The sequence below is a fragment of the Homarus americanus genome, unplaced genomic scaffold, assembly GCF_018991925.1.
Source record: "Homarus americanus isolate GMGI-L3 unplaced genomic scaffold, GMGI_Hamer_2.0 scaffold74, whole genome shotgun sequence".
NCBI lineage: Eukaryota > Metazoa > Arthropoda > Malacostraca > Decapoda > Nephropidae > Homarus > Homarus americanus.
Window position 1 is genome coordinate 5398906 of NW_024716951.1, and position 23227 is coordinate 5422132.

The 23227-nt window shown below is 43.9% G+C and overlaps 3 protein-coding genes across 6 annotated transcripts in view; 1 reads left to right on the forward strand and 2 right to left on the reverse strand.

Annotated features, from left to right (window-relative positions):
* Positions 1–6890, forward strand: part of LOC121858702 (anoctamin-10-like) — an 87562-nt gene extending 80672 nt beyond the window's left edge. For all 3 annotated transcript variants that reach the window (XM_042355290.1, XM_042355292.1, XM_042355291.1), the window contains 2 exons: positions 308–556; positions 3838–6890. In XM_042355290.1, coding sequence (XP_042211224.1) covers positions 308–556; positions 3838–3990 — 402 coding nt within the window. In that variant the 3' untranslated portion in view covers positions 3991–6890. The remainder of the gene's footprint in view (positions 1–307; positions 557–3837) is intronic.
* Positions 410–15483, reverse strand: LOC121858704. Of its 2 annotated transcripts, XM_042355294.1 has the most exons (5): positions 14824–15483; positions 11786–11882; positions 10778–10832; positions 10007–10074; positions 410–544 (listed from the first exon to the last, which is right to left on the reverse strand). In XM_042355294.1, the coding sequence occupies exons 1-4, from the start codon at positions 15186–15188 to the stop codon at positions 10052–10054; spliced, it is 540 nt and encodes a 179-aa protein (XP_042211228.1). In that variant the 5' UTR covers positions 15189–15483; the 3' UTR covers positions 410–544; positions 10007–10051. The 2 variants fall into 2 exon arrangements, with proteins under 2 accessions (XP_042211228.1, XP_042211227.1); XM_042355293.1 differs by lacking the exon at positions 410–544 and having other exon boundaries at positions 8041–10074.
* LOC121858573 (uncharacterized protein DDB_G0271670-like) lies at positions 15484–22050 on the reverse strand. Its single transcript, XM_042355062.1, has 2 exons — positions 21912–22050; positions 15484–17406 (listed from the first exon to the last, which is right to left on the reverse strand). The coding sequence occupies exon 2, from the start codon at positions 17227–17229 to the stop codon at positions 15484–15486; it is 1746 nt and encodes a 581-aa protein (XP_042210996.1). The 5' UTR covers positions 17230–17406; positions 21912–22050.
* Positions 22051–23227: the final 1177 nt, after the last annotated feature.

Below are 23227 nucleotides of genomic sequence, written 5' to 3' on the forward strand. Positions count from 1 at the left end.
ATCTCCAAAGCTTATGATCTCCCCACGAATAGACGGATAGATGGAGAGGTATTTCTTCAGTAAAATCGTCATACAAGTTTACAGTTGGTTCAGCATGTATACAGACTATACAAGTATACAGTATACACTACATAGACCGTGCAGGTACTGTATACAATTACTAATGCACCTCGACGACGGGTATTACAAACATTGGTAAACAGTGATGCAGTAACTCGCTTAGGTCTGATACGATTCCGAACAGGAGTGTAAACAAACTGATGTTCTTATCTCTACGGTTAAAATAACTTGTTGTCACCCATTACAGGGAGCGTTTGAGCTGTTGGGGGCAGTAGCTGTGATGACCAACTGTGCTCTGCTGTGCCTCTCGCCCCGGGTACGCCCTCTCGCCCCCCAGGCCTCCCCCGTCGAGTGGGTCCTCCTTTTCGTCCTGCTGGAGCATCTTATCCTCGTTGCCAAGATGGGCCTCATGTGGCTTGTGCCCAACCAGCCTTTGTGGGTGCGTCAGGCTCTGGAGAAGATCACCTACCAGTCCAAGTTGGCTCTGAAAAATGAGGTAAGGACGGGGTTGTAAGTTTCTCCGGATCAGACTGGGAGAAACTCGGGTTAATGTTTATTATATATAGTAAATTAGGGAAAGTTAAAGGAGAGAGATAATTGAACCTAATTTATGTTATAAGAATTCTGACAGATAACGTTTGATTATATCTCGTACTCTTGTTCTAGCTATTTACCGTGGAGGCCGGCACCCATATACTGTATGTATTCTCGCAAAGACACAGATTAATACGTATGTACAAAAGAGACCGCCCTCTCCACTTAATCGCCGCCACCCCAAGACACTGCAATTACTCACCCTACACACACCAGCTTAAACTAAACTCGCCAGCTGTTCTTTCACCACCCAATCACCAAGTCTTTTCCAGTGTACGTGTGCAGGATGCAGTGAACAGATCACACAATATTGTGGGCAGAGTTTTAGAGTCATGGTACTGAGACCTAAGTGCCACAGCAGGGTGACTCACCTGGAGAGATGGTGGCGTAACTAACTATGTAGCAATAATGCGTGAAAGGAGTTGTAAACACAGGTCCACATACTGTCTTCCTGTGAGAACATGTTATGTCCCCGTTGTGGGTGTGTTGTACATGCTTGGATGGAGTGTACTTTACGTGTGCTGGCTGCAGTGTACGTGTGGTGAGGCCAGTGTACAAGTGCTATTGGCAGTGTACAAGTGCTTAGGGCAGTGTACGTGTGCTGGGGGCAGTGTACAAGTGCTGGGAAAGTGTACAAGTGTTAGGGCCAGTGTACTGGGGACAGTGTACAAGTACTAGGGACAGTGTACGTGTGCTGCGTGCTGTGTACAAGTGCTAGGGGCAGTGTACATGCACTGAGAACAGTGTATGTGTGGTGTAGGTGGGGTGGGGGCAGTGTGCGAGTGCTGGGGGAAGTGTTCGTGTGCTGGGGACTGTATGTATGATGACTGTATTGAAAGTGTACTGGGGGCAGTGAACAAGTGCTAGGAGCAGTGTACAAGTGCTGGGGTCAGTGTACGATTGCCGGGGGCAGTATATGTGTACTGAGGGCAGTGTACGTGTGCTAACTATAGTGTCCATGTGCAGTGTGTGTGTGCTGGGGCAGTGTACGAGTACTGGGGCAGTGTACAGATGCTGGGGACAGCACGTGTGCCAGTGTACGTGAACTGGGGCAGTGTACAAGTGCTGGGGGCAGTGTACGTGTGCTTGTAGTGTCCATGTGCATGGTATGCGTGCTGGGGGCAGTGTTGTGTGCAGTGTACGTGTGGGGCAGTGTGTGCGTGTAAGCAGTGTAGTGTACTGGGGGCAGTGTACTGCCAGGGGCAGTGTGCGTGCTGGGGGTAGTGTGCGTGTACTAGGGGGCAGTGTACGAGTGTTGGGAGTAGTGTGCGTGTGCTAGGGCAGTGTGCATGTTGGGAGTAGTGTACAGAGTGCTGGGGCAGTGTACGTGTGCTGGGGGAGGCAGTGTTGGGGCAGTGTACGTGCTGGGGTGTGTGGAGTGCTGGGGTAGTGTAAATGCTGGGGGGGGCAGTGCAGTGTTGTTGCACAGTGCTGGGGGGCAGTGTACGTGTGCTGGGGGCAGTGTACATATGCTGGGTCCAGTTTATGAGTTCTGGGGGCAGTGTTCTGGAGTGTACGTGTACTGGGGACAGTGTGCGAGTGTTGGGGGCAGTGTAGGTGTGCTGAAGGCAGTGTACGAGTGCTGGGTCCAGTTTGCGTGCTGGGTCCGGTTTATGAGGCCTGGGGGCAGTGTACGTGTACTGGGAGCAGTGTACGTGTGGGGGCAGTGTACGTGTACTGGGGCAGTGTACGTGTGTGGGGGTAGGTGTGCGTGTGCTGGGGGCAGTGTGCAGTGTTGAGAGTAGTGCAGGTGCTGTTGGCGGTGTGCGTGTGCTGGGGGTAGTGTGCTGGGGTAGTGTGTGTGCTGGGGGCAGTGTACATGGGTCCAGTTTATGAGTTCTGGGGCAGTGTACGTATGGTGGGTCAGTTTAGGTGAGGCAGTGTGCCTGGGGGCAGTGTACGAGTGTTGGGGCAGTGTGCAGTGTTGGGAGTAGTGCGTGGGGGGCAGGTACGTGTGGGGCAGTGTGCAGAGTGTTGGGAGTAGTGTGCGTGTAGGGGCAGTGTGCAGTGTTGGGAGTGGTGCAGTGCTAGTAGGGCAGTGTAGGGGCGGTACATGTGCTGGACGTGTGGGCAGTGTACAACTGGGGGACAGTGTACGTGTGCTGAGTACAGTGTACGAGTGCGGACTGTAGTGCACGAGTGCTGACTGGAGTGCACGAGTGCTGACTGTAGTATACGTATGCTGGTTGCAGTGTACGTGTGCTGGCTGCAGTGTACGTGTTCTGGGTGTTGTGTTCGTGTGCTGGCTGCAGTGTACAGTCACCCAAAAAAGTCCTGTCGCGAACCATGAACCCCGAGATTCAGAGTCTTGAATCCGAAGCATTTATGGACAGAATAATGTATCAGTGTCTACTGCTTCAGGTTCACGAGTTTGAATCGTGCACGAGAGCTGACTGTAGTATACGTATGCTGGTTGCAGTGTACGTGTGCTGGGTGTAGTGTACGTGTGCTGGGTTTAGTGTACGTGTGCTGGGTGTTGTGTACGTGTGCTGGGTTTAGTGTACGTGTTCTGGGTGTTGTGTACGTATGCTGGGTTTAGTGTACGTGTCTCTCTCTTTCTCTAAGGGCTCGTTTACACGATCAGTTGCCATGTACTGTATGGTGGTCGCGCACGCCTCGGATCAGTGGCGAAGTATGGGGTTGAAGCAGGGTACTGACCACTGTTAAGTGGACAGTGTGTTTACACGGAACTGCCACACCGTCGTTACCGGTCAGTGTGTGGTAGACTGCTGGGCAAGAGGTTCATGGCTCCCAGACAGACGAGTCGGCAACGGACGGCCGCACTTTTGTGAATTTTGGCCGCTGGGATGATACTGAAGAAAAAACCCCAAGAAAACCGACTGTTTGGGTGAAAAACTGGTGAGGAAACACAGGACGTGCAACGATACATTCGCCTGACCCCTGAAATGTACAACACACTCTTGGATAAAGTACGTCCACATATTACCAGGACGGATACAAATATGAGGGACTCTATAAGTGGCAGGGACCCACATAGGTGGCCACGCAACCATTAGGCTCCCACACGTAACTGCCCTGGAGGGCTGGTGGTTCAGTGTTGCCGTCTACACGATCATTACCCGAGCACGGCTTCGTTACCATGCTCCGAGACTGATCGTGTAAACGAGCCCTTAGGTGTATTATATGACCACCATACTAACAGCTGCTTGTCTCCCCTCACAGCGCGGCAAGAAGACCAGACGCCACTTGTCTCGACGGTTCAGGAGTGTACATGGGATGCCTCGCTCAGGGTCTCGCTCCAGGGGCACCACACCCGTAGCACAGAACGGCGGAGTACGACATCGCTCACCTCCCCGAGACTACCGAGACTATTAGCTTCCTCTCCTCCAAGCCCCACTCTACTGCTCCACCGCCACCACCACCTGCAGAGTTGGAGGCAATGGAAGCTGCCCCAACAACGACTTCAGCTTGATGTGGTGGCGGCACGAGCACACAGTCTCTTTGTCTACTACATTCATCCACATAGCGACTTACCCAGTGTAATCTCCTGATGACTAGTGTTTAATTCCTTGACGTAAGATTATCGGGAGATTTGTTGGCTGGAGGAGCGGTGCCGTCAACACTTGTACACAGAGCAAGTTGACTTATAATTCATAACCATGGGAAAGGAAGTTCACCATTAGACTCCCAGCATAGTGCTGTATTGTTGGGTGTCGTATTCATTGTTTAAAAGTGAAGGTTTTAGATTGAATTAAGTTTTAGTTGTGACTGAAGTGCTCTTAACCAGGTGCTAGTTCAGAGTAGACGGAGTTTGACTTGTTCTGTGTACACGGCAGCTGTCTTAACTCGCGGGTCTGTACAACGCATATGTTTACCTCCTCAAATATCCATCCAGTCTTCGGCATAATTCAGAAGCTCACCAGCGCTGTGTTACCCTTGGAGCGTGATATAATAACCCTCTTGTTGATTTAAAGCTGTAAACTTATTAGTGTCAAGAAGTCGACAGGACACACAGGCTCTTCACATGGTATACATATTGTTGTTGTCCAAAGCTTTTTATACGTGGATGTGTCAAGTGTGGGACAAACTTGCCAACTTTCTTATTGCTTCGGCTAATGTAGGTGTTATCTAACCTATTGTAAGGATTCTAAGTTTAAGTCAGTGGTTCTCCCCACAAGACGTAGTTCAGAAGAGGTTACAGGTCTGTCTACAACATACGATATTCATCTAACATCTCCTCTCAATAACCTGAGGAGACGTGTTCTACTGTACTTACCTTTATCTGTATCCTTCAGTAAAAATTAGCAGCGATTAAAGCCTTTCCCCGCCGAGTGTCAGGAGGCTGGCAAGTTTATACACACGTCGTAATTTCAATACTGTTATCGTCCCAGATTTTTTTTTTCTGCGAGAAAAGTGATTAACTTAGCCAGTAGAGACAGTTAACGAGTAATGGCACTAATATCACTATGTAGAGTAGAGAGGCAGTGTGGCTCAGGTGTGTCATGATGGGTTACCGGAGTGTGGAGGTAGAAACTTTGCTGGGAGGGCAGATGAGAGTACCTGTACAGTTAGGGAGATTGAAATTCTTAGAAATTTGGGAGAGTATTGGTAATTGAAGCCCCTTTCGTTACATTATAAAGAGGATGAATTGAATTATGTCAACTGTTAACTAAATTAGGGAAGTAATGAAGGTAGTGAATATCAATTGGAATTGGGAACATAAAGGAAGGTAAATGACTCACCTGTGTAGAAATTGGTGTGCAGTTTTAAAGCTGAGAGCTGAAAAGAGATTTAAATATTAACCCTTTCACCGCGCGTCACGCACTTGCCATTTTATTCTGGCTACCGCCAGACGGTTTTATTCAGCTTCGAGTAACCTCTCACTGTGAAAGGGTTAAAAGACGAGACTTAGGCCGAGACCTTTTATTTAAGGAGTTTGAACACGTGTGACAGTGACCCAGGCGTAATGCGAGTGAGCCAGGTGCAGTACGAGTGACCCAGTTAGTGTGTGAGTGAGCGAGCCAGGTGCAGTACGAGTTAGCCAGGTGCAGTACGGGTGACCCGGGTACTGTATGGTCGACCCGGGTGCTGGACGAGTGACTTAGGCGACACAATGGGCCAGGCTAGCTGTACAGTACTAGTGTCGACAGCACGGGCAGGAACTCTCAAGGGTTTGACAGAAGGCATTAGGTCGTGTTCCGTTGTCAGTTATTGTGCCTCTCGATACAAGTTCATTCTGGGAGAAAACCTGACTTGGGTAATCTTCACGGATGTTGAGACGTAACGACAGGGTTTTTTTTTTTTAAGTGTGGACTTTTAAATGCAAATATTAACTATTTATTTGTATATTTATTGTACCAGATGTCATAATTGTTTATAAAATGATGTCATAATTGTTTATAAAATGCTTGTGGTGGTTTTTTGTCAATTACTATTTCGGTTTTTTCTTTTGTGCTGTGACACAATTTGAGTTATGTTTACCAGTGATGATACTGATATTTAACAGCTAAGGTCGAGAGAACGGAATTCACTTAAGCCGTCTCTGAAATTCTAGTCAGTCAGTGCTTTGGGTTCAGATTCTCAGTGTTCGTACGTTGTAGCTTTCCACATACAGGTAAATGCTCTCAAATTCAGAATACTTCTTTAAATTGCTCACTTAAGCTACTACTTGAAGACGGAGAAATAAAATGGCGGTGAAGTAGCGTTTGAGTCTACATTATAGCCGTTAGGTGGTAAATGTACGGACCTTGTGAATCTGAACACGGTAGTTCATTACCGTATCCCCATTTTTTTTTATAAGTTTGCTGGAGTATCATAGTCTAGTCCCCCCAAGTAGCAGCTGTGATAGTAGTTTTGAATATTTTTTATTTTACGTGTGAAAGATGTTCTGGCCATCACGTGACTTGCGTATGTATAGTGACGTTATCGCACAATAACACAAATGTTAATTTGAAGTCTGTACATTTTTTTTGTGATGTACACTTGTGGTTAAAATTCCCTCGACATTTGGCAGTACAGTATCTTGGCATCTACTTGTGGGTCATATGTTAATTTAGTTTACAGTTGATGAACGTAGATACCAAACAGTGTATACCCTGAAAAAGTGTCCAGGGATTTTTTCTGTAACTGTACAAATTCCCTTGTATAAAAACTCACTGAGCAGGTATGGAGTGAGGACTGAATGTAAATGTGTAATAATAAATACAACTAATGTAATATTATTTAGGGCTGATAAACTCTGAAATTTATGCTGAATAAAGTACATGGGAAGATTAGAATGATTTCGCTTGGCAATACCTTGAGGTAGGGCTGGATTTATATACTTGGCAATATCTAGAGGGCAGTCTCAGTATGGCTGGCGATATGTAAAGAGCAGCCCTAATATAGCTAGAGATTTTTGTAGGGCATCATTCGTAGGACAATTTACTGTACAGTATACACGTGGTGATAATTTATTGAGGTTTTAAACATGGCTGATATTATATGGGAATTGGGGGGTTTAAACGTGCCCGACATGATCTAGGGCGGTCTCAAACATGTCTGACATTATATAAGGCGGTCTTAATAGTTATAGGTTTCAGCTCTGCTCAAGACTCTAGAGCGTTTTTTCTCAGTTGAGAAAAGATGCCCTGCCCCCTCCTCAAGAGTTACAGCTGATGATTGGCGGTTGCAGTAATGGCTAGTGCTACTTGTGAACAGGGCTGTGCCCTTCTGAGGGCCAAGTAAGAAATCTTGAAATTAAAGGAAGTGATAGCGAGGATGAAGGAAGAAACGAGACAAGGAAAGCCCGTGTCTGACGAAAACTTAGGCGAATGGAAGGTCGTGAGGGACGACTAAACTGGTGGTGAAAAAAAACACCAAGGATACAACGACAACAGCAGCTAAGTGCACCAACTCTTTCATTCATTTGATAGACGAATTGGACGTTAGTATAGTCAGAGACAAGGCTGACGAGGAAGGTACGAAAACCTTAATTGTTGGCGCTTCCCAGGTACGGTACCTGGACTGAGCTTTTTGTGGTAAAAATAAAAATGGGATGAGGGTGTGTTTGCCAGGAGCTGGGGTGGGGGATATAGTTGACAGGATGGACAATATCTTGTCTGGTAATGGGAACAAACCCATTATCTGCCTCCGTGCAGGAAGCAATGATATTGGCCGGTGTAGGAGAGAGGAGCTTCTTGATAAGTTCAAGACAGCTATAAAACGTATTAGGTCGAAGGGAGGGATCGCTATCATACTGTAAGTGGTGTCCTGCCTAGAAAGCTAGAGAGAGCGTTGGCAATGAATGGTTGTCAAGGGTAGTTGGAAAGTTATTTAGCTAAATTATATAAAGATACATAAATTATTTCAAACAGGAGCACGTAGGAAGTTTATTAGATATCTTATACATGAATTAACTGCTAAACTCTGGGAACAAATTTACGCTTTCGGAGGACGCATATAATATATATTTATTTATTTTTCCTACAATAAGGCATACTAAGACAACTTACGTATCGGTAAAACTACATTATTCAAAAACTAACATTTTAAAAGATCAGAATCACTGAAAAATTACACGGCCCCTGAAAATTGGTGGGCGAGTGTGACAGACTTGGCCGCTCAAGCGAACAGCCGTCAGCAGAGGCGGGAAATATAACAATTTCATATACAATACAGTTCTATTATACAATACAGTTCTATTATACAATACAGTTGTATTATACAATACGTTCCTATTATACAATAGTTCTACTATACAATACAGTTCTATTATACAATAGTTCTATTATCTATGACAATACTGTATTGGAAAACAACTTCGGTCTACAAGCTGAAGAATCGTAAATTGAACACTGAACACATCACACCGGTGCCCCATTAAACCAAAGAAAGATCGTGTCAGCCCCATTAAACCAAAGAAAGATCGTGTCAGCCCCATTAAACCAAAGAAAGATCGTGTCAGCCCCATTAAACCAAAGAAAGATCGTGTCAGCCCCATTAAACCAAAGGAAGGTCGTGTCAGCCCCATTAAACCAAGGGAAGATAGTGTCAGCTCCATTAAACCAAGGGAAGATAGTGTCAGCCCCATTAAACCAAGGGAAGATAGTGTCAGCCCCATTAAACCAAGGGAAGATAGTGTCAGCCCTATTACGTGTATCAGCCATAGTTTATCTATTCGCAGAACAAATCCTTCAGTTTAGAGACCAGATACATTAACAAATTACATAAATATGATAACATAAGTTAATGTTTTCCATAGAGGGTGTGTGCCCTCCCTCTCAAGAGTTACAGGACAGCCGTAAACAATTACATAACATATTGTACATGAAACCACAACAATAATTCGTCTGTTATGACCTAAAATGATATCGGCTTAACCTGTATTTACAAAAAGATTACTTTAATTACGTATTCAAGAAAACTCCTTAAACATAATAATAATAAGCCGACATCAATTACGACCAAACAGGTCAGCGTTAGTCTATACCACATCAAAGAATTGGTTTTCTTTTGAAATACTTTTAAACTCATAATCTAGCACTTGTTTTCCTAAAGTAGATGTTAATTGCTGAAGAAGTATTAAAATAAAATAATAGTTACAACACTTTTACTCAGGAAACTAATATTCTGAATCCCTATTTGATAAAATACTAAAAATAGGCAACAGGGAATTTCTTCAAATTTCTGAAATCCTGGAACAACCGCGGTGACGCCCAAAGTGAAGCCAGGATTTGAGCACAAAATCTCAAAGTTTTTGCCACTGGGAGCACACTAAAGGTCTTTAGTGGCCGAGAAGTAAGTAACGCCCACAATGAAGCTCTTTTTTTTTGGCAGGAGCCTCTGTGTCCCAACATAGAGCTGGTTAATAATTCAGACTGGCAGTGACAGACCCAGGGAAGGGGGGGGGGGGACATGGACCACTACTAAATTCTAATGAATTTTAACGAGATCTCAAGGACTTGATACAACAATTCTTTAACGGGTTACAGGAGGCTCCCACAAACCTGACCAATACAACAAGTCCACGTTTCATACTCAGGGTTTTAACGAAACTAGAATTATGAAAGGTGTTTAGTAGCACAGGGAAAGTCTCTTGATGAAACTAAAGTCTGCACATTTTGACAATTTCCTTTTAACGTGACAAAGGAGGGTTCGCTCTCAAAAACTTATCACAGCACAAGAAGGGAGGGAGTGAGAACCCAAAGGAATCACACCACTGACAAGTCATTCTGAGATCATTTAGGTCCATTAATCTAAAACTAATACAAGTTTCAAGTGGTCTTTCTGGTTTAAGTGGGATGTCTCACACGAAACCAGTTCTTAAACCACTTTTTTCAAGTCAGGGAACCACAGAACTCTTAATACGTTGTCGTGAAGATCCAAGAACAACGGAAAAAAACTAGCTTACTGTTTCAATAACTTGAACTCTGTCGTCTGCTTCTTCCTTTACTTGTCATCGCGCCCGACGAATGCGTCCTAGTAAAATAAAAAAGTTAAAAATAAACTTTACAGCAACACTGCAACATTCATAATGCAATAAAAAAAATTATATTTTTTTAAATTTAAATTATTTGTTAAGATCACTAAATGGACAACCATGAGTGATAAATATAACAAAACCTTCACAATTTCTTAATACAACATACAATCCTCTCCCAAGCTTTATACAATCCTCTTTTTTGCTTTATCACTGTCCACGTCATCATTCTACCATTCACTGCCTGTCTGGCTCGGCCTTTCCACCAGTCACACACCTCAACAGACCCCCCCCCCTTCTATGTGAGCCAGCAAAAATAGCTACATTAACACCCACACCGTCACTGGGCAACTCCACTGATCTTAACTCGGCATAAAATGCCCCATTAGCAGTCCGCTCCTTCAATTCGCCCCCCTTACTCAGAACAAACACTTCCTATTCTTGCACACTTATAAACACGTTACACAATGCAATCTGTGCTACAAAATACAATGTACAGTACTCTATTATAACCTTGCGTCCTTAACAAGCTTCCTATCAGATTCCCAGGCCTGTATGAAATCAATCTGGGTTTTTGTATCTGACTTAGATAATCGACTTTCTCACCCCTTTCCAAAGTCTTTTCTACCATGCACACTTTCATGACCTTTTTCACCAGACTCTTGCCTCCCACACACGGACAACAACAACTACTGTACTCACCAAGGTCTTCCAGAATCAGGCACAAGGCAGCCGACAACTGCCAACAGTACTTCATCTGCCAAGGAAATAATTTCAACCAATTACTATAAATTATCCTTCAGAATAATTGATGTTACATTTTCAAATACAGTACAACAAAATTATAACCCAAATTATGCAGAAAATATTCCTTAAGAGTATGACAGTACTAAGATGTACTTCGCTTTTAAAAGAGTTAATTCAGAGGGTAAAAGTAAACACGATAATATTCTAAGTGTGTGTCTGAGTGAGTGAGTGGGTGAGTGAGTGAGTGTGTGTGTTTTGTGTGTGTGACTGAGTGAGTGAGTGTGTGTGTGTGTACAGGAGAAGAAATTAAATATGTCTATGGAGCCAAAAATCAATCAAGTGCTCTTAACGTTTAAGGTGATATATAGATAATGTTTTAGAGTGGCCCTTTAGGTTCTTAAGTGATTTAACACTGAACTTAAGGCCCACTGATACACCTCACCCCCACCCACCCACCAAAACAACATCTTTACCTACCAAGAACCTCTTTAGTACAACATAACCTGTCCACAATAACCAACACCACCTTTCAAATTAACAGTAAAATCACTCCTTAAAAACAAAAATCAAACTACAACAACCAGAGGTATAATTAATGAATCCCCTGATATAATTAATCACCCTAACTCTACCTTTGGGGGTTTAGCCTTTACAAAAACAATTTTATATTATTCACAAAAAATTAGTAAAAAAATCCATATGAGAAATTTCCCAATACACTAAAGTAACACAATATTATACAATTATTGACTAGAAGTCTCCCACGTACAGTGAATATATTACTCGTGGAATACTGTACGACTCAACTTTCCTTTAATAGTAATACTTAGGCAATATTATTTAATGTACTGTATTCTACTATGAAATTTATCCTTACAATATTAACGCGTATATTTTACCCCTTACAGTACATTAATTCCTTGCCATAATCGAGACCTTGAGACCTCCACCTTACGCCCTTACCTTGGAGTGCGGGTGGTCGTGGTAAGCTGTGGTCTCCATGCTAACCATCCTGGCCATCACCTGACTGGCCACACGTTGAGGGCACACCATGGTCGCCCTGTTGAGGTAAACCCATTAACAACACGTTCAGACTCTATAAAAGGGTGCCAGTCCTAATGGGTCTCAATATGGTTAGATTAGGTTTAGATCCTATCGCGTGACCTACAGTACAGTCTACAAGGCTAAGACTCATCACCTGAACCTTAATGACAACAGTAGTAATGGAATACAGTACCCAGAACTATCCATTAAACTGTCAGTAATACAAAGACTAATGGAACTAATGAAATAACCTATATAATACACTAGTAATACAGGGTGTCTACTGGACAGACAAAACAATATGTATATACTATTGGGAACTTAGATATAAATTATATTAAGAATTTGATGACCTTTTTGCGACCCTTCCTAAACCTAGTGAACATAGGCAAAAACCTTAACCCCCACCACCCGTACATATTTTTCTCCTCGGATTTGTGAGATTCACGTGCGTCGACTTGGAAAAAAGCTGGAAATTTGGCCTCCCTTAAAAAAGAAAAATCGTACTCCTGATCCACCCCCATGACTCATGATGAATGTTGAGTAATCCACTTACTTAAGTCACTAAATTATAATAATTCATCTCTAAATACTCATTGCAGAATTAGTAGGTATAACCTGTAATATTTGATCCCTAACATGAAATACGACAGGTACACAAACAATTCAGTTATTAGAGTGGACTGTTTACTGCAATTTGTTCCTAAAAGTTCAATTATTTACCTATTATATAGTACATCATTAATTTATGGTAAGATTGCTGTCAAATTAAGACGCTTTTGAAGTTGAACGGAATTAACATAAAATTCCACGTTTATTTGTAAAAATCCCTGGCTTTTCCAGACCAGTAGACACCCTGTTAGAACAAATAACAATAGTGACAACAAAAATAATAATAATAATAATAATTAATAATAAACCAAACACCGTGAAAACCACAACTATATCATGGCAACCACAATTACGCCACGACAACCACACCCTACCACTAACACTCAACCACAAAGATGGCGAGGCAGATAAAGACCAGAGTGCATAGTATACAGTATGTGTTGAGGTATTTTGCCTGGTTGGGTTAGGGATGAAGAGGGGGGAGGAGGAGGGGGAAGGAAAGGTGGAAGGGGAAAGGGAGGAGGGGAGGAGGGGTAAAGAGGAGGGGAAGAGGGTGGATGAAGAGGAGGAGAAGAGGGGGAAGAGGAGGAAGGGGAAGAGGTGGGTGAAGAGGGGGAGAAGAGGGTGGATGAAGAGGTGGGGAAGAGAAGAGGGTGGGTGAAGAGGAGAGGGGAAGAGGGTGGGTGAAGAGGAGGGGGGAAGAGGGTGGGTGAATAAGAGGGTAGGTGAAGAGGGGGGGGGAAGAAGAGGGAGGATGACGAGGAAGGAAGAGTGTGAATGAAGAGGAGTGAAGAGGGTGGATGAAGAGGAAGGAAGAGTATACAGGTATATGAAGGAGGGAGGGAGGAGAGTGCCACCCGAGTAAAATGGAATGGATATTAATGGACAACTGAAATATCCCCAAAGCACGTACGCGCGCGCACACATATCTGAGAGGAAATTACTATACCACGTCAGGCTTCTCATAACACCATCTGCGAGGGAGTTACTATACCACGTCAGGCCCCTCATAACACCATCTGTGAGGGAGTTACTACACCACGTCAGGCCCCTCATAACACCATCTGTGAGGGAGTTACTACACCACGTCAGGCCCCTCATAACACCATCTGTGAGGGAGTTACTACACCACGTCAGGCCCCTCATAACACCATCTGTGAGGGAGTTACTACACCACGTCAGGCCCCTCATAACACCATCTGTGAGGGAGTTACTACACCACGTCAGGCCCCTCATAACACCATCTGTGAGGGAGTTACACCACGTCAGACCCCTCACCATCTGTGAGGTTATTACACCACGTCAGGCCCCTCATAACACCATCTGTGAGGGAGTTACTACACCACGTCAGGCCCCTCATAACACCATCTGTGAGGGAGTTACTACACCACGTCAGGCCCCTCATAACACCATCTGTGAGGGAGTTACTACACCACGTGATGCCCCTCATAACACCATCTGTGAGGGAATTACTACACCACGTGATGCCCCTCATAACACCATCTGTGAGGGAGTTACTACACTATGTGTCTGCTGTTCAACACCTCAGCGTACATGATCTACGTGACCTCCACTGTAAACATTAATCTGTATGTTCACTGTATGTTCACTTTACCTTTCTCCAATGAAGGCTTTTGTTAAACCACCAATGTATGTAATAAGTCATTAATGTCCAATGAATATTTTCAGCCTTCGGGCAGCAGAAATTTTTCAATAAACCGTTAATAATTATTATTATACATACATACACACACGTCAGATACACAGAAAAACACACAAGCCGCCACTAAATCGAGCTTCCTACACATACCACTGACGACTCCTTGTGAAGTCTTATATCGCCATTCATTTACATTGTGTGTGTGTGTGTGTGAGTGTATATCTCTTTTCAGCAGCTGGTACGAGGTGTGATCCAAAAGTTCCCGGACTGGCTTCATATAATCTATATTTTTCAAGATATTACAGTGAAACTTTAGTCACCCTTAAAATATTCTTCAGAGGCCTCAATGCAGCACTGAATCCCCTCCTCCCACTTGTAGAAGCAGATCTGGAAGTCCTTGTTGGTGAGGCTGGAGAACACCATCTGCCATGTGTCCTGGTTCTCCAATCTATCCATGATCTTCCCCCTGACACACTAAATCGTGCCTACGTGGCTGTACAAGGCAGGGTTATGACACTAAACACACACACTCACACACTATACACACACACTAAACACACACACACTAATCACACACACACTAATCACTTAGAGGAATCAAAGACAATATAGTTAAATGACAACACACATGTTGGTAAACAAGGCAACTTTACCCAAAAACAAACTCAAAATGACAAAAACTTACATAAAACTCCTACAGTACTGCCGCAGGGAGGGGGTGATGGCCTCCCTCAACTGTGGTGCCGGGGTAAGGCAGGGGTTCCTACCCTCCTCTAGGTCCTGCGGTAAGCTGGACCCAGGCACGAAGTAGCGGGCGAACGGGAGATCATGTACACGGGAGCTCTGGCTGGCCATCAACAAAGCCACGTTGTGTACCCTGGAGAGGAATTCAGGACTGGTAATGTAAGCATTCGTGCTGGAGTGGTCAGTGCGGCTCCTGAAGCAACTGTAAGGGGCGTGCTTGGTGCTGTGGGGGACGTGGCGGGTGGTGGTCCACGTCCGGTTATTGTCGTTGTATGGCGTGTGACACGTGTATGGACGACGAACCATATTGGCTGGGTTAGGTATGCTGGGTACATCAGGGTTGTAGTGTGGTCCAGGTTTGTCAGCCAGGATGGAGGAATCTGGTATTTGAGGGCTGTGAGGGGAGCTGAAGTTAGCCTTCGTTTTCAGCTTATGGAGGGGGCTGGAGGTACATGGCGGAGGGAGGGTCGACGCTGAGCTGGGGTTGTGGGGTGGCCTGGTAGTAGAAGGGCTGAAGTTGTGAGCTGAGCTGGTTGTAGGAGGGGGCCTAGAGGTAGGAGGAGGCCTAGAGGTAGGAAGAGGCCTAGAGGTAGGAAGAGGCCTAGAGGTAGGAGGGGCTAGAGGTAGGAGGGGGGCTAGAGGTAGGAGGGTGGCTAGAGGTAGGAGGGCTGAGAGATGACGGACTGGTAGCTGAAGACACAGAGGGTGTCGGCCTGGGTCTGGTGGCTAAGGAAATGAGTGCCGGGGTGCAGGGCAGGTGACGTGGACAGGCTGAGGATAGGACAGGGTAAAGAGGAGGTGGAGAACACGGGACGAGGGTGGAGGAGCAGGTGGATATAGGTGAAGAGTTAGTAGTGGAAAAGGGGTTGATGGTGGTGCAAGAGACAGATGGGGCAGTGGTGATGGTGCTGCTGCTGCCGCCAGGTAACATAATGGAAACGTTACCCACAGAGCAGAGTTCTAGTAGTGTAGAAGTCGTCTCCAATAATCCGGAAGTGAAGGACGTCCCCGATACTCCAATGGTGGTGGAGGGCGATACTGATGTTCCAGAAGACGTGGAAGGCAATACTGATACTCCAGAAGACGTGGAAGGCGATACTGATACTACAGAAGACGTGGAAGGCGATACTGATACTCCAGAAGACGTGGAAGGCGATACTGATACTCCAGAAGACGTGGAGGACGATACTGATACTCCAGAAGACGTGGAAGGCGATACTGATACTCCAGAAGACGTGGAAGGCGATATTGATACTCCAGACGTGGAAGGCGATACTGAAGACGTGGACGATACTGATACTACAGAAGACGTGGAAGGCGATACTGATACTCCAGAAGACGTGGAAGGCGATACTGATACTCCAGAAGACGTGGAAGGCAATACTGATACTCCAGAAGACGTGGAAGGCGATACTGATACTCCAGAAGACGTGGAAGGCGATATTGATACTCCAGAAGACGTGGAAGGTGATACTGATACTCCAGAAGACGTGGAGGACGATACTGATACTACAGAAGACGTGGAGGACGATATTGATACTCCAGAAGACGTGGAAGGTGATACTGATACTCCAGAAGACGTGGAGGACGATACTGATACTCCAGAAGACGTGGAGGACGATACTGATACTACAGAAGACGTGGAGGACGATATTGATACTCCAGAAGACGTGGAGGATGATACTGATACTCCAGAACAAACTGAAGGTGTCTCTGACCTTTCAGAAAACGCCGAGTTTGCTTCTGAAGTGGAGGACCTGAGGCCTCCGTGTAGTGGAGCTAGAGGAGAATCGGGCGCAGACAGAAGTGCAAGCAGATCTTCCTTTATATAAGACACCTCAGTCAAACTACCGCCTTCCTGCTGCTCTTCTACTTTAGAGATCGCTACCAGAATTCTCCCTAAATCAAGCGTGAATTCAGTTTCCCTGTCGGAATAATGACGGGTATTCCCGTGAGCGTTGTGGCGTTCAGAGTACGAAGACCTGGAGGTGTCCGTGTTCTGGCGTCTTACGTTCGGCTCGTAAAAGCGAGCGTCGTTCTCCCACTCCAAGTTGGAATGTTTATAGATATCCGTGTTCTCTTCTGAAGTAGGATGTCTGTAGGTCTGCACGTTCCTGTTCTGCCGTTCTAAAGTGATATGCCCATAGATATGCTGGTTCTGCTCCCTGCTGTGGTTGTAATGTTGCTGCTGTTCCCTACTGTGGCTAAGGGGCGTCCCAATCCTGCAGTGTGATCGCAGGCAGCGGTGTCTGAGTCGGCTCTTCTGGTGTACAACCTCGTTAGGCAAGTCCTCCTCGTCGGGAGGGTTCTCGTCGTCCGTATCTTCACCCGTCGTTAAGTAGTCCATCTTACTGGGTCCACCTCAAGACTACACCAACACGCTCAGGCCCCCTACTGTACAACGGGGCCATCATAAAACAGGAAGGAACCGCCTCAATACAGTAAAGGTGGCTCTCGCACTTCGGCAGAAATGGACTCCACACTGTAAACAGGACATCAGGCTCGCTTGTTCCTCCACAGAAACCTGAAACACAGAGGACACTTTTAAATTCAAACTAATATACGGCCAATGCATTATCCATTAAATCTTAATTAATTCACTTAACTAAGTATTCATTCACTGGTCTAAAGGTCAATTCATTCGCCTACATTAAAAAACCCAATCCACATCTATCCACAACATAACGAATCTACGCACGAAGCCAATTATTATCATCATCCTCAAATGCTTTATGAATTTTGGAAAGCATATATAATAGTTTCATTATTCAACCACCATGTACCGCATGTACCTAAAAACCGTGTGTACCGAATATTTAAATAAAACCGACATGGTCAACTATACAATTCTTGACACGTCAAAAAAGGTGGTGTTGACACGAGTCCAAAATATAGATTAGACTCGGGAAAAAAATGAATTTAAAATACTCTGAAAAACTTTACGAATAATAATAATAATAATAATAATAATAATAATAATAAAATACTTAAGATTAATATTAAGACAAACAAAACTATGCGGAAATAAAAAAATAAACCGAAATAAGAGTAAAGAATTATAGTAAATAATGACAAATATTTACGCTGATAATTAATTGCTTCCCATACGATGTAAACATTATAATAGGCTATACTGTACATAGTAAATAAACATCGTATAATCGTCTTGATGACTATAAATTATAACTTTTTATGGCTTGAACTTCAGGACAATTAGTTCATATACTGAAAGTTTGTCGTTATCCACCTGATCGCCTCTATACAGTATTAAACAGACTAGTTTCAATTTTCGAGAATGAACAAAAACACACAAATTATCGCTATTTCATCATTATCCCTATTTAATTTTAATTATTCAGTTATTATCCTCAATGACAAAAATTATATCTAACTTTCCCGGATTATAATAAGCATACCATTAATTAAAAGACGAAAATACACAAGGATAAATATAACTAATATACGAGAAATATACAACTACAAAAAATTAAGTACAGGTAAATAAGTACCTTCACGTCGATATTACTTAAAGCAATACAAAATGAGTTATAAGTAAATATATATATATATATATATATATATATATATATATATATATATATATATATATATATATATATATATATATATATATATATATATATATATATACTGTATATATTGATATTTGTATAACCTTAAGTGCAGAGCAAAATTTTAATACAAAAATATTACAACTAATACAATAATTATTAATCTCAGCTGCTAATTCTTTGTGGGATAATAATTTTGTTTAGAAAATTAAATTAATTAATTTCGGGAGTAACGAATAATTTTAGTGAACCACATTTCGCCAGTAATATTACAAATAATTCGGCGGTAGTCTTAAATTATTCGGCGGTAGTCTTAACAAATTATTCAACGGTGTCCTAACAAATTATTCGGTGGTAGTCTTAAATAATAATACGGCATTCTTAACAATTAATTCGGCGGTAGTCTTAAATAATTCGGCGGTAGGCTTTGACAAATAATTCGACGGTAGTCTTAACTTATGCGGCAGTTTTAATAATAATTCGGCAACGGTTTTAATAAATAAATTGGGCGGAGTCTTAATCAACAAATAATTGGGCAGCACAAAATATTACAAATCGGCGGCAGTTTTAACGAGGATTAATTTTAGCGCTTAAACTAATATTCCTAAATGGCAGGCAGGTTAAGCGCATAACTCGCTCAACCGCAATAGTTTCAGTGGTTAATTTTCCCTACATGTTTAAGACGGCAAATGTGTTCGGTTTTGTTTTGTAATAACGTTTCGGCGACAAAGTTTTACAAGACTAACTTGCTGTATATTGATAAACCATCAAAACTCTACTCAGAACGTTCTCGCGACAGAATTCTTGGAACAGTCAGAGACCAGGGTATGTGTAGTTAGTGCCAGTGCGTGCTTAGTGAAGCAAGCGTGCGTGCGTGCTTAGTGAAGCGTGCGTGCGTGCTTAGTGAAGCAAAGTGAAGCGTGCGTGCGTGCGTGCGTGCGTGCTTAGTGAAGCAAGCGTGCGTGCGTGCTTAGTGAAGCGTGCGTGCGTGCGTGCTTAGTGAAGCAAGCGTGTGTGCGTGCTTAGTGAAGCGTGCGTGCGTGAAGCAAGCGTGCGTGCGTGCTTAGTGAAGCGTGCGTGAAGCGTGCGTGCGTGCGTGCGTGCTTAGTGAAGCGTGCGTGCGTGCTTAGTGAAGCGTGCGTGCGTGCGTGCGCGTGCGTGCGTGCTTAGTGAAGCGTGCGTGCGTGCGTGCTGTGAAGCGTGCGTGTGCTTAGTGAAGCGTGCGTGCGTGCGTGCTTAGTGAAGCGTGCGTGTGCGTGCGTGAAGCTTAGTGAAGCGTGCGTGCTTAGTGAAGCGTGCGTGAAGCGTGCGTGCTTAGTGAAGCGTGCGTGCGTGCGTGCGTAGTGCGTGCTTAGTGAAGCGTGCGTGTGCTTAGTGAAGCGTGCGTGCGTGCGTTAGTGAAGCGTGCGTGCGTGCTTAGTGCAGCGTGAAGCGTGCGTGTGCTTAGTGAAGCGTGCGTGCGTGCTTAGTGAAGCAAGCGTGCGTGCTTAGTGAAGCGTGCGTGTGCGTGCGTTTAAGCGTGCGTGCGTGCTTAGTGAAGCGTGTGCGTGCGTGAAGCGTGCGTGCATGCTTAGTGAAGCGTGCGTGCGTGCTTAGTGAAGCAAGCATGTGCTTAGTGAAGCGAGCGTGCGTGCTTGCTTGAGTGCGTGCTTGCTCAGTGGAGCGTGCGTGCTTGCTTGCTTAGTGAAGCGAGCGTGCGTGCTTGCTTGCTTAGTGAAGCGAGCGTGCGCTTAGTGAAGGAGCGTGCGTGGCTTAGTGAAGCGAGTGTGCGTGCGTGCGTGCTTCGTGAAGCAAGCGTGCTTGCTTGCTTAGTGAAGCGAGCGTGCGTGCTTGCTTAGTGAAGCGAGCGTGCGTGTGCGCTGCTTAGTGCTTGCTTAGTGAAGCGAGCGTGCGTGCGTGAGTGCTTGCTTAGTGAAGCGAGCGTGTTTAGTGAAGCGTGCGTGTTTGAGTGGAGTGTGAAGTGTGTTAGTGTGCGTAAATGTACGTTTTAGTGCGTGCGTGTGTATATTAGTGTGTATATTAGAGTGTGTGTATTAGTGTGTGTGTATTAGTGTGTGTGTATATTAGAGTGTGTGCGTGTGTATTAGAGTGTGTGTGTATTAGAGAGTGTGTGTGTGTGTGTATTAGAGTGTGTGTGTGTATTTGTGTGTGTGTGTGTGTGTGTGTATATTAGAGTGTGTACTATAGTGTGTGTGTGTGTGTATATTAGAGTGTGTACTATAGTGTGTGTGTGTGTGTGTATTAGAGTGTGTGTGTGTGTATTAGAGTGAGTGTGTGTGTGTATTAGGAGTGTATTAGTGTGTGTGTGTATTAGAGTGTGTGCGTGTGTATTAGTGTGTGTGTGTATAGAGGTGTGTGGTGTGTGTATTGTGTGTGTGTGTGTATTTGTGTGTGTGTGTATATTAGAGTGTGTACTATAGTGTGTGTGTGTGTGTATTAGACTGTGTGTGTGTGTGTATTAGAGTGAGTGTGTGTGTGTATTAGAGTGAGTGTGTGTGTCTGTGTATTAGAGTGTGTGTGTATTAGTGCGCGTGTACAGTATATGAGTGTCAACGTCCCCCAAGGCCGGATTCTCGGACCTACCTCATATGATTATAATTCTCTATGAACACAGACCAAGAAGGCCAATATGATCCTCGCCACAAAGTTGTTTTTAACCAGAAAAAAAAATTAAAAGAATAATTTAGCGCTGAAATAGACCAAGTCCGATACCGCCTAATGACCGATAACTTGCTACACATGCTTTTACATAAGTGAACATGTGGGGGGGAGGGGGGGTGAGGTTTGTGGGATGTGCAAACCGTTTGCTGTTGGCGCAAAATCAAGGGTTATGAAAAAAGATGCTTGCACAAATACAACGGAGCGTTGTTCAGCTTTCAACAGCAGCAGTAACGGCAACATCATTTGACAAAGAATGATTTTAATAATTATGTCAATTAGATTATAGCATACCTATATCAGTGAAATTATCCTTTTGCACAATTAAAAACAAAGCGACATTTCATTTACACATTTCCGATTTTTCTCGTCATTCTTATCTCCATTACTGGGACAATAATTAACAATAATCATCATTAAGTAAAAATTATGACGGATTTTAATTAAAATAGCTAGATAAGTATATTATGGCCCATATAAAACACTAACCAACACAGCGGAGAACTTTGCTCTTGAAATCCATGAATGTACCAAGCCTTGTGCGATTACAACTCTACTGTACAATGTGGCGGGAAAACGCAGTTCAGGTTTGTCTGTAGAAACAGTCCGGACAAAGGCTGAGCTTGTACAGTATGTGTGTAGAAACCTTAAGGACCAGAATCTGAGAGTCAACACCACCTCCCTACATTTAGAACACTACTTTCCTTAACTAAATAGGCTTAATCCACCTCAAACAAACAGTAACCATACAAGTTATTTGCCCCAACTTGTAACTATTCATAGGAGTGCTCGCATTTACCTAATCAGTACGCGACCGAGATGCTAGCGCAACCATCTCAACAAGAAAATGGGAGACCATGCAACAACGCACGTACACCAACACACCCCGGCGGTCGGGAGAATACTGACTGGCTTGTACAGTGGTGTGCCTCAGTCGCTTCAGTTGCTGCCTTGGTTGACACTCCGCTCCAGGCTGGTGGGAGTGGCCATTGGTGGAGGCGGGAACATGATTCGCGCTACCAGCGAGACTTTACCACTACTCGCCTCTTTCTACACCGGACCCACATATACTGCCCATTACAACTTCAACCTCCTTTTCCTCCTATACAGCAATGTTTAGATGAACATCCCAGGGGGGGGGAATGATTTTTTATACAAATACAATATATAGATAGCTAAATAAAATGTTTCAATCAATATATAATCTATTAACCACCACCAGCAGATGGTCACTGTCTTCTTGGCAGGCATCTTACAGTCTTCAAGATGACACTGAAATAGCTCTCGAATATCCCAAGGAAAAAATATATATATATGAAGAAACAAATGCCAATAGTGACCTATTATTAATTTGTTATTTGACTATCTTCCCATACATAACGCTTGTAGTCGCACATTCACTGCACCTCCGGGTGGCTGCAGCTGCTGGCCTAGCACGAATCTCCCGGACAAAATCACCAGACTAATACAAAAATTCCCGAAGAACATCATAATTTGTTTAATAAGATTTTTTTTATCGTCTGTACAAAACTGTTAAAACAAAATGCAAGAAACTTGCAATTCCTACAAACTTTTACCGATATTCGGAAGGTAAGAAAGTAAATAAACCAGCCGAAGAGGATAACTTATGAAAGAAATCCTAGGTCTATAGCAAAAAATAGATGTTATGGGACTAACAATTTTGGCATAAGACCAATTTGCGCTTATCTCCAAGGGAATGTAACTTGTTCAAGAATAAAACTTACCACCGGGCTGACCTGTATTGGAAAATATATCGTACTAACAAAGTGCAATGGGTTAGTTTCTACCAGCGGTTATCACCGAACATGCAATACTGCATGGTGTTAAATCCACTGTCAAGATTATAAAACCGACCTCTGGCGAAACCAGGAAAACCACTGAATTTCACACGTGGCAAGTTACTGAACGCATCCGGGAGCACCTTGAGATGTTATGGCGCTATTTTGCCTCACTATTCAAGGTCTAACAACTTGAATCATACTGAATTTTTTGTTCAATGAAGTAAAAATTTTAATCTCAAATATCGTTATTATAATGGCAGGACCCCTGTCAATCTTTATTTCTTCACATATCCCTACCTCCCATCCACACACT

What these genes read in the sequence shown, in the direction of transcription:
- LOC121858573 (XM_042355062.1), bottom strand. Translation starts at nt 17,229, where the DNA reads ATGGACTACTTAACGACGGGTGAAGATACGGACGACGAGAACCCTCCC.
- LOC121858704 (XM_042355294.1), bottom strand. Translation starts at nt 15,188, where the DNA reads ATGGTTCGTCGTCCATACACGTGTCACACGCCATACAACGACAATAAC. An exon ending in CAGTACTGTAGGAGTTTTAT is followed by an intron (nt 11,883 to 14,823) that starts GTAAGTTTTTGT and finishes TTACCTCAACAG; the next exon opens with GGCGACCATGGTGTGCCCTC. An exon ending in CCTGATTCTGGAAGACCTTG is followed by an intron (nt 10,075 to 10,777) that starts GTGAGTACAGTA and finishes TTATTTTACTAG; the next exon opens with GACGCATTCGTCGGGCGCGA.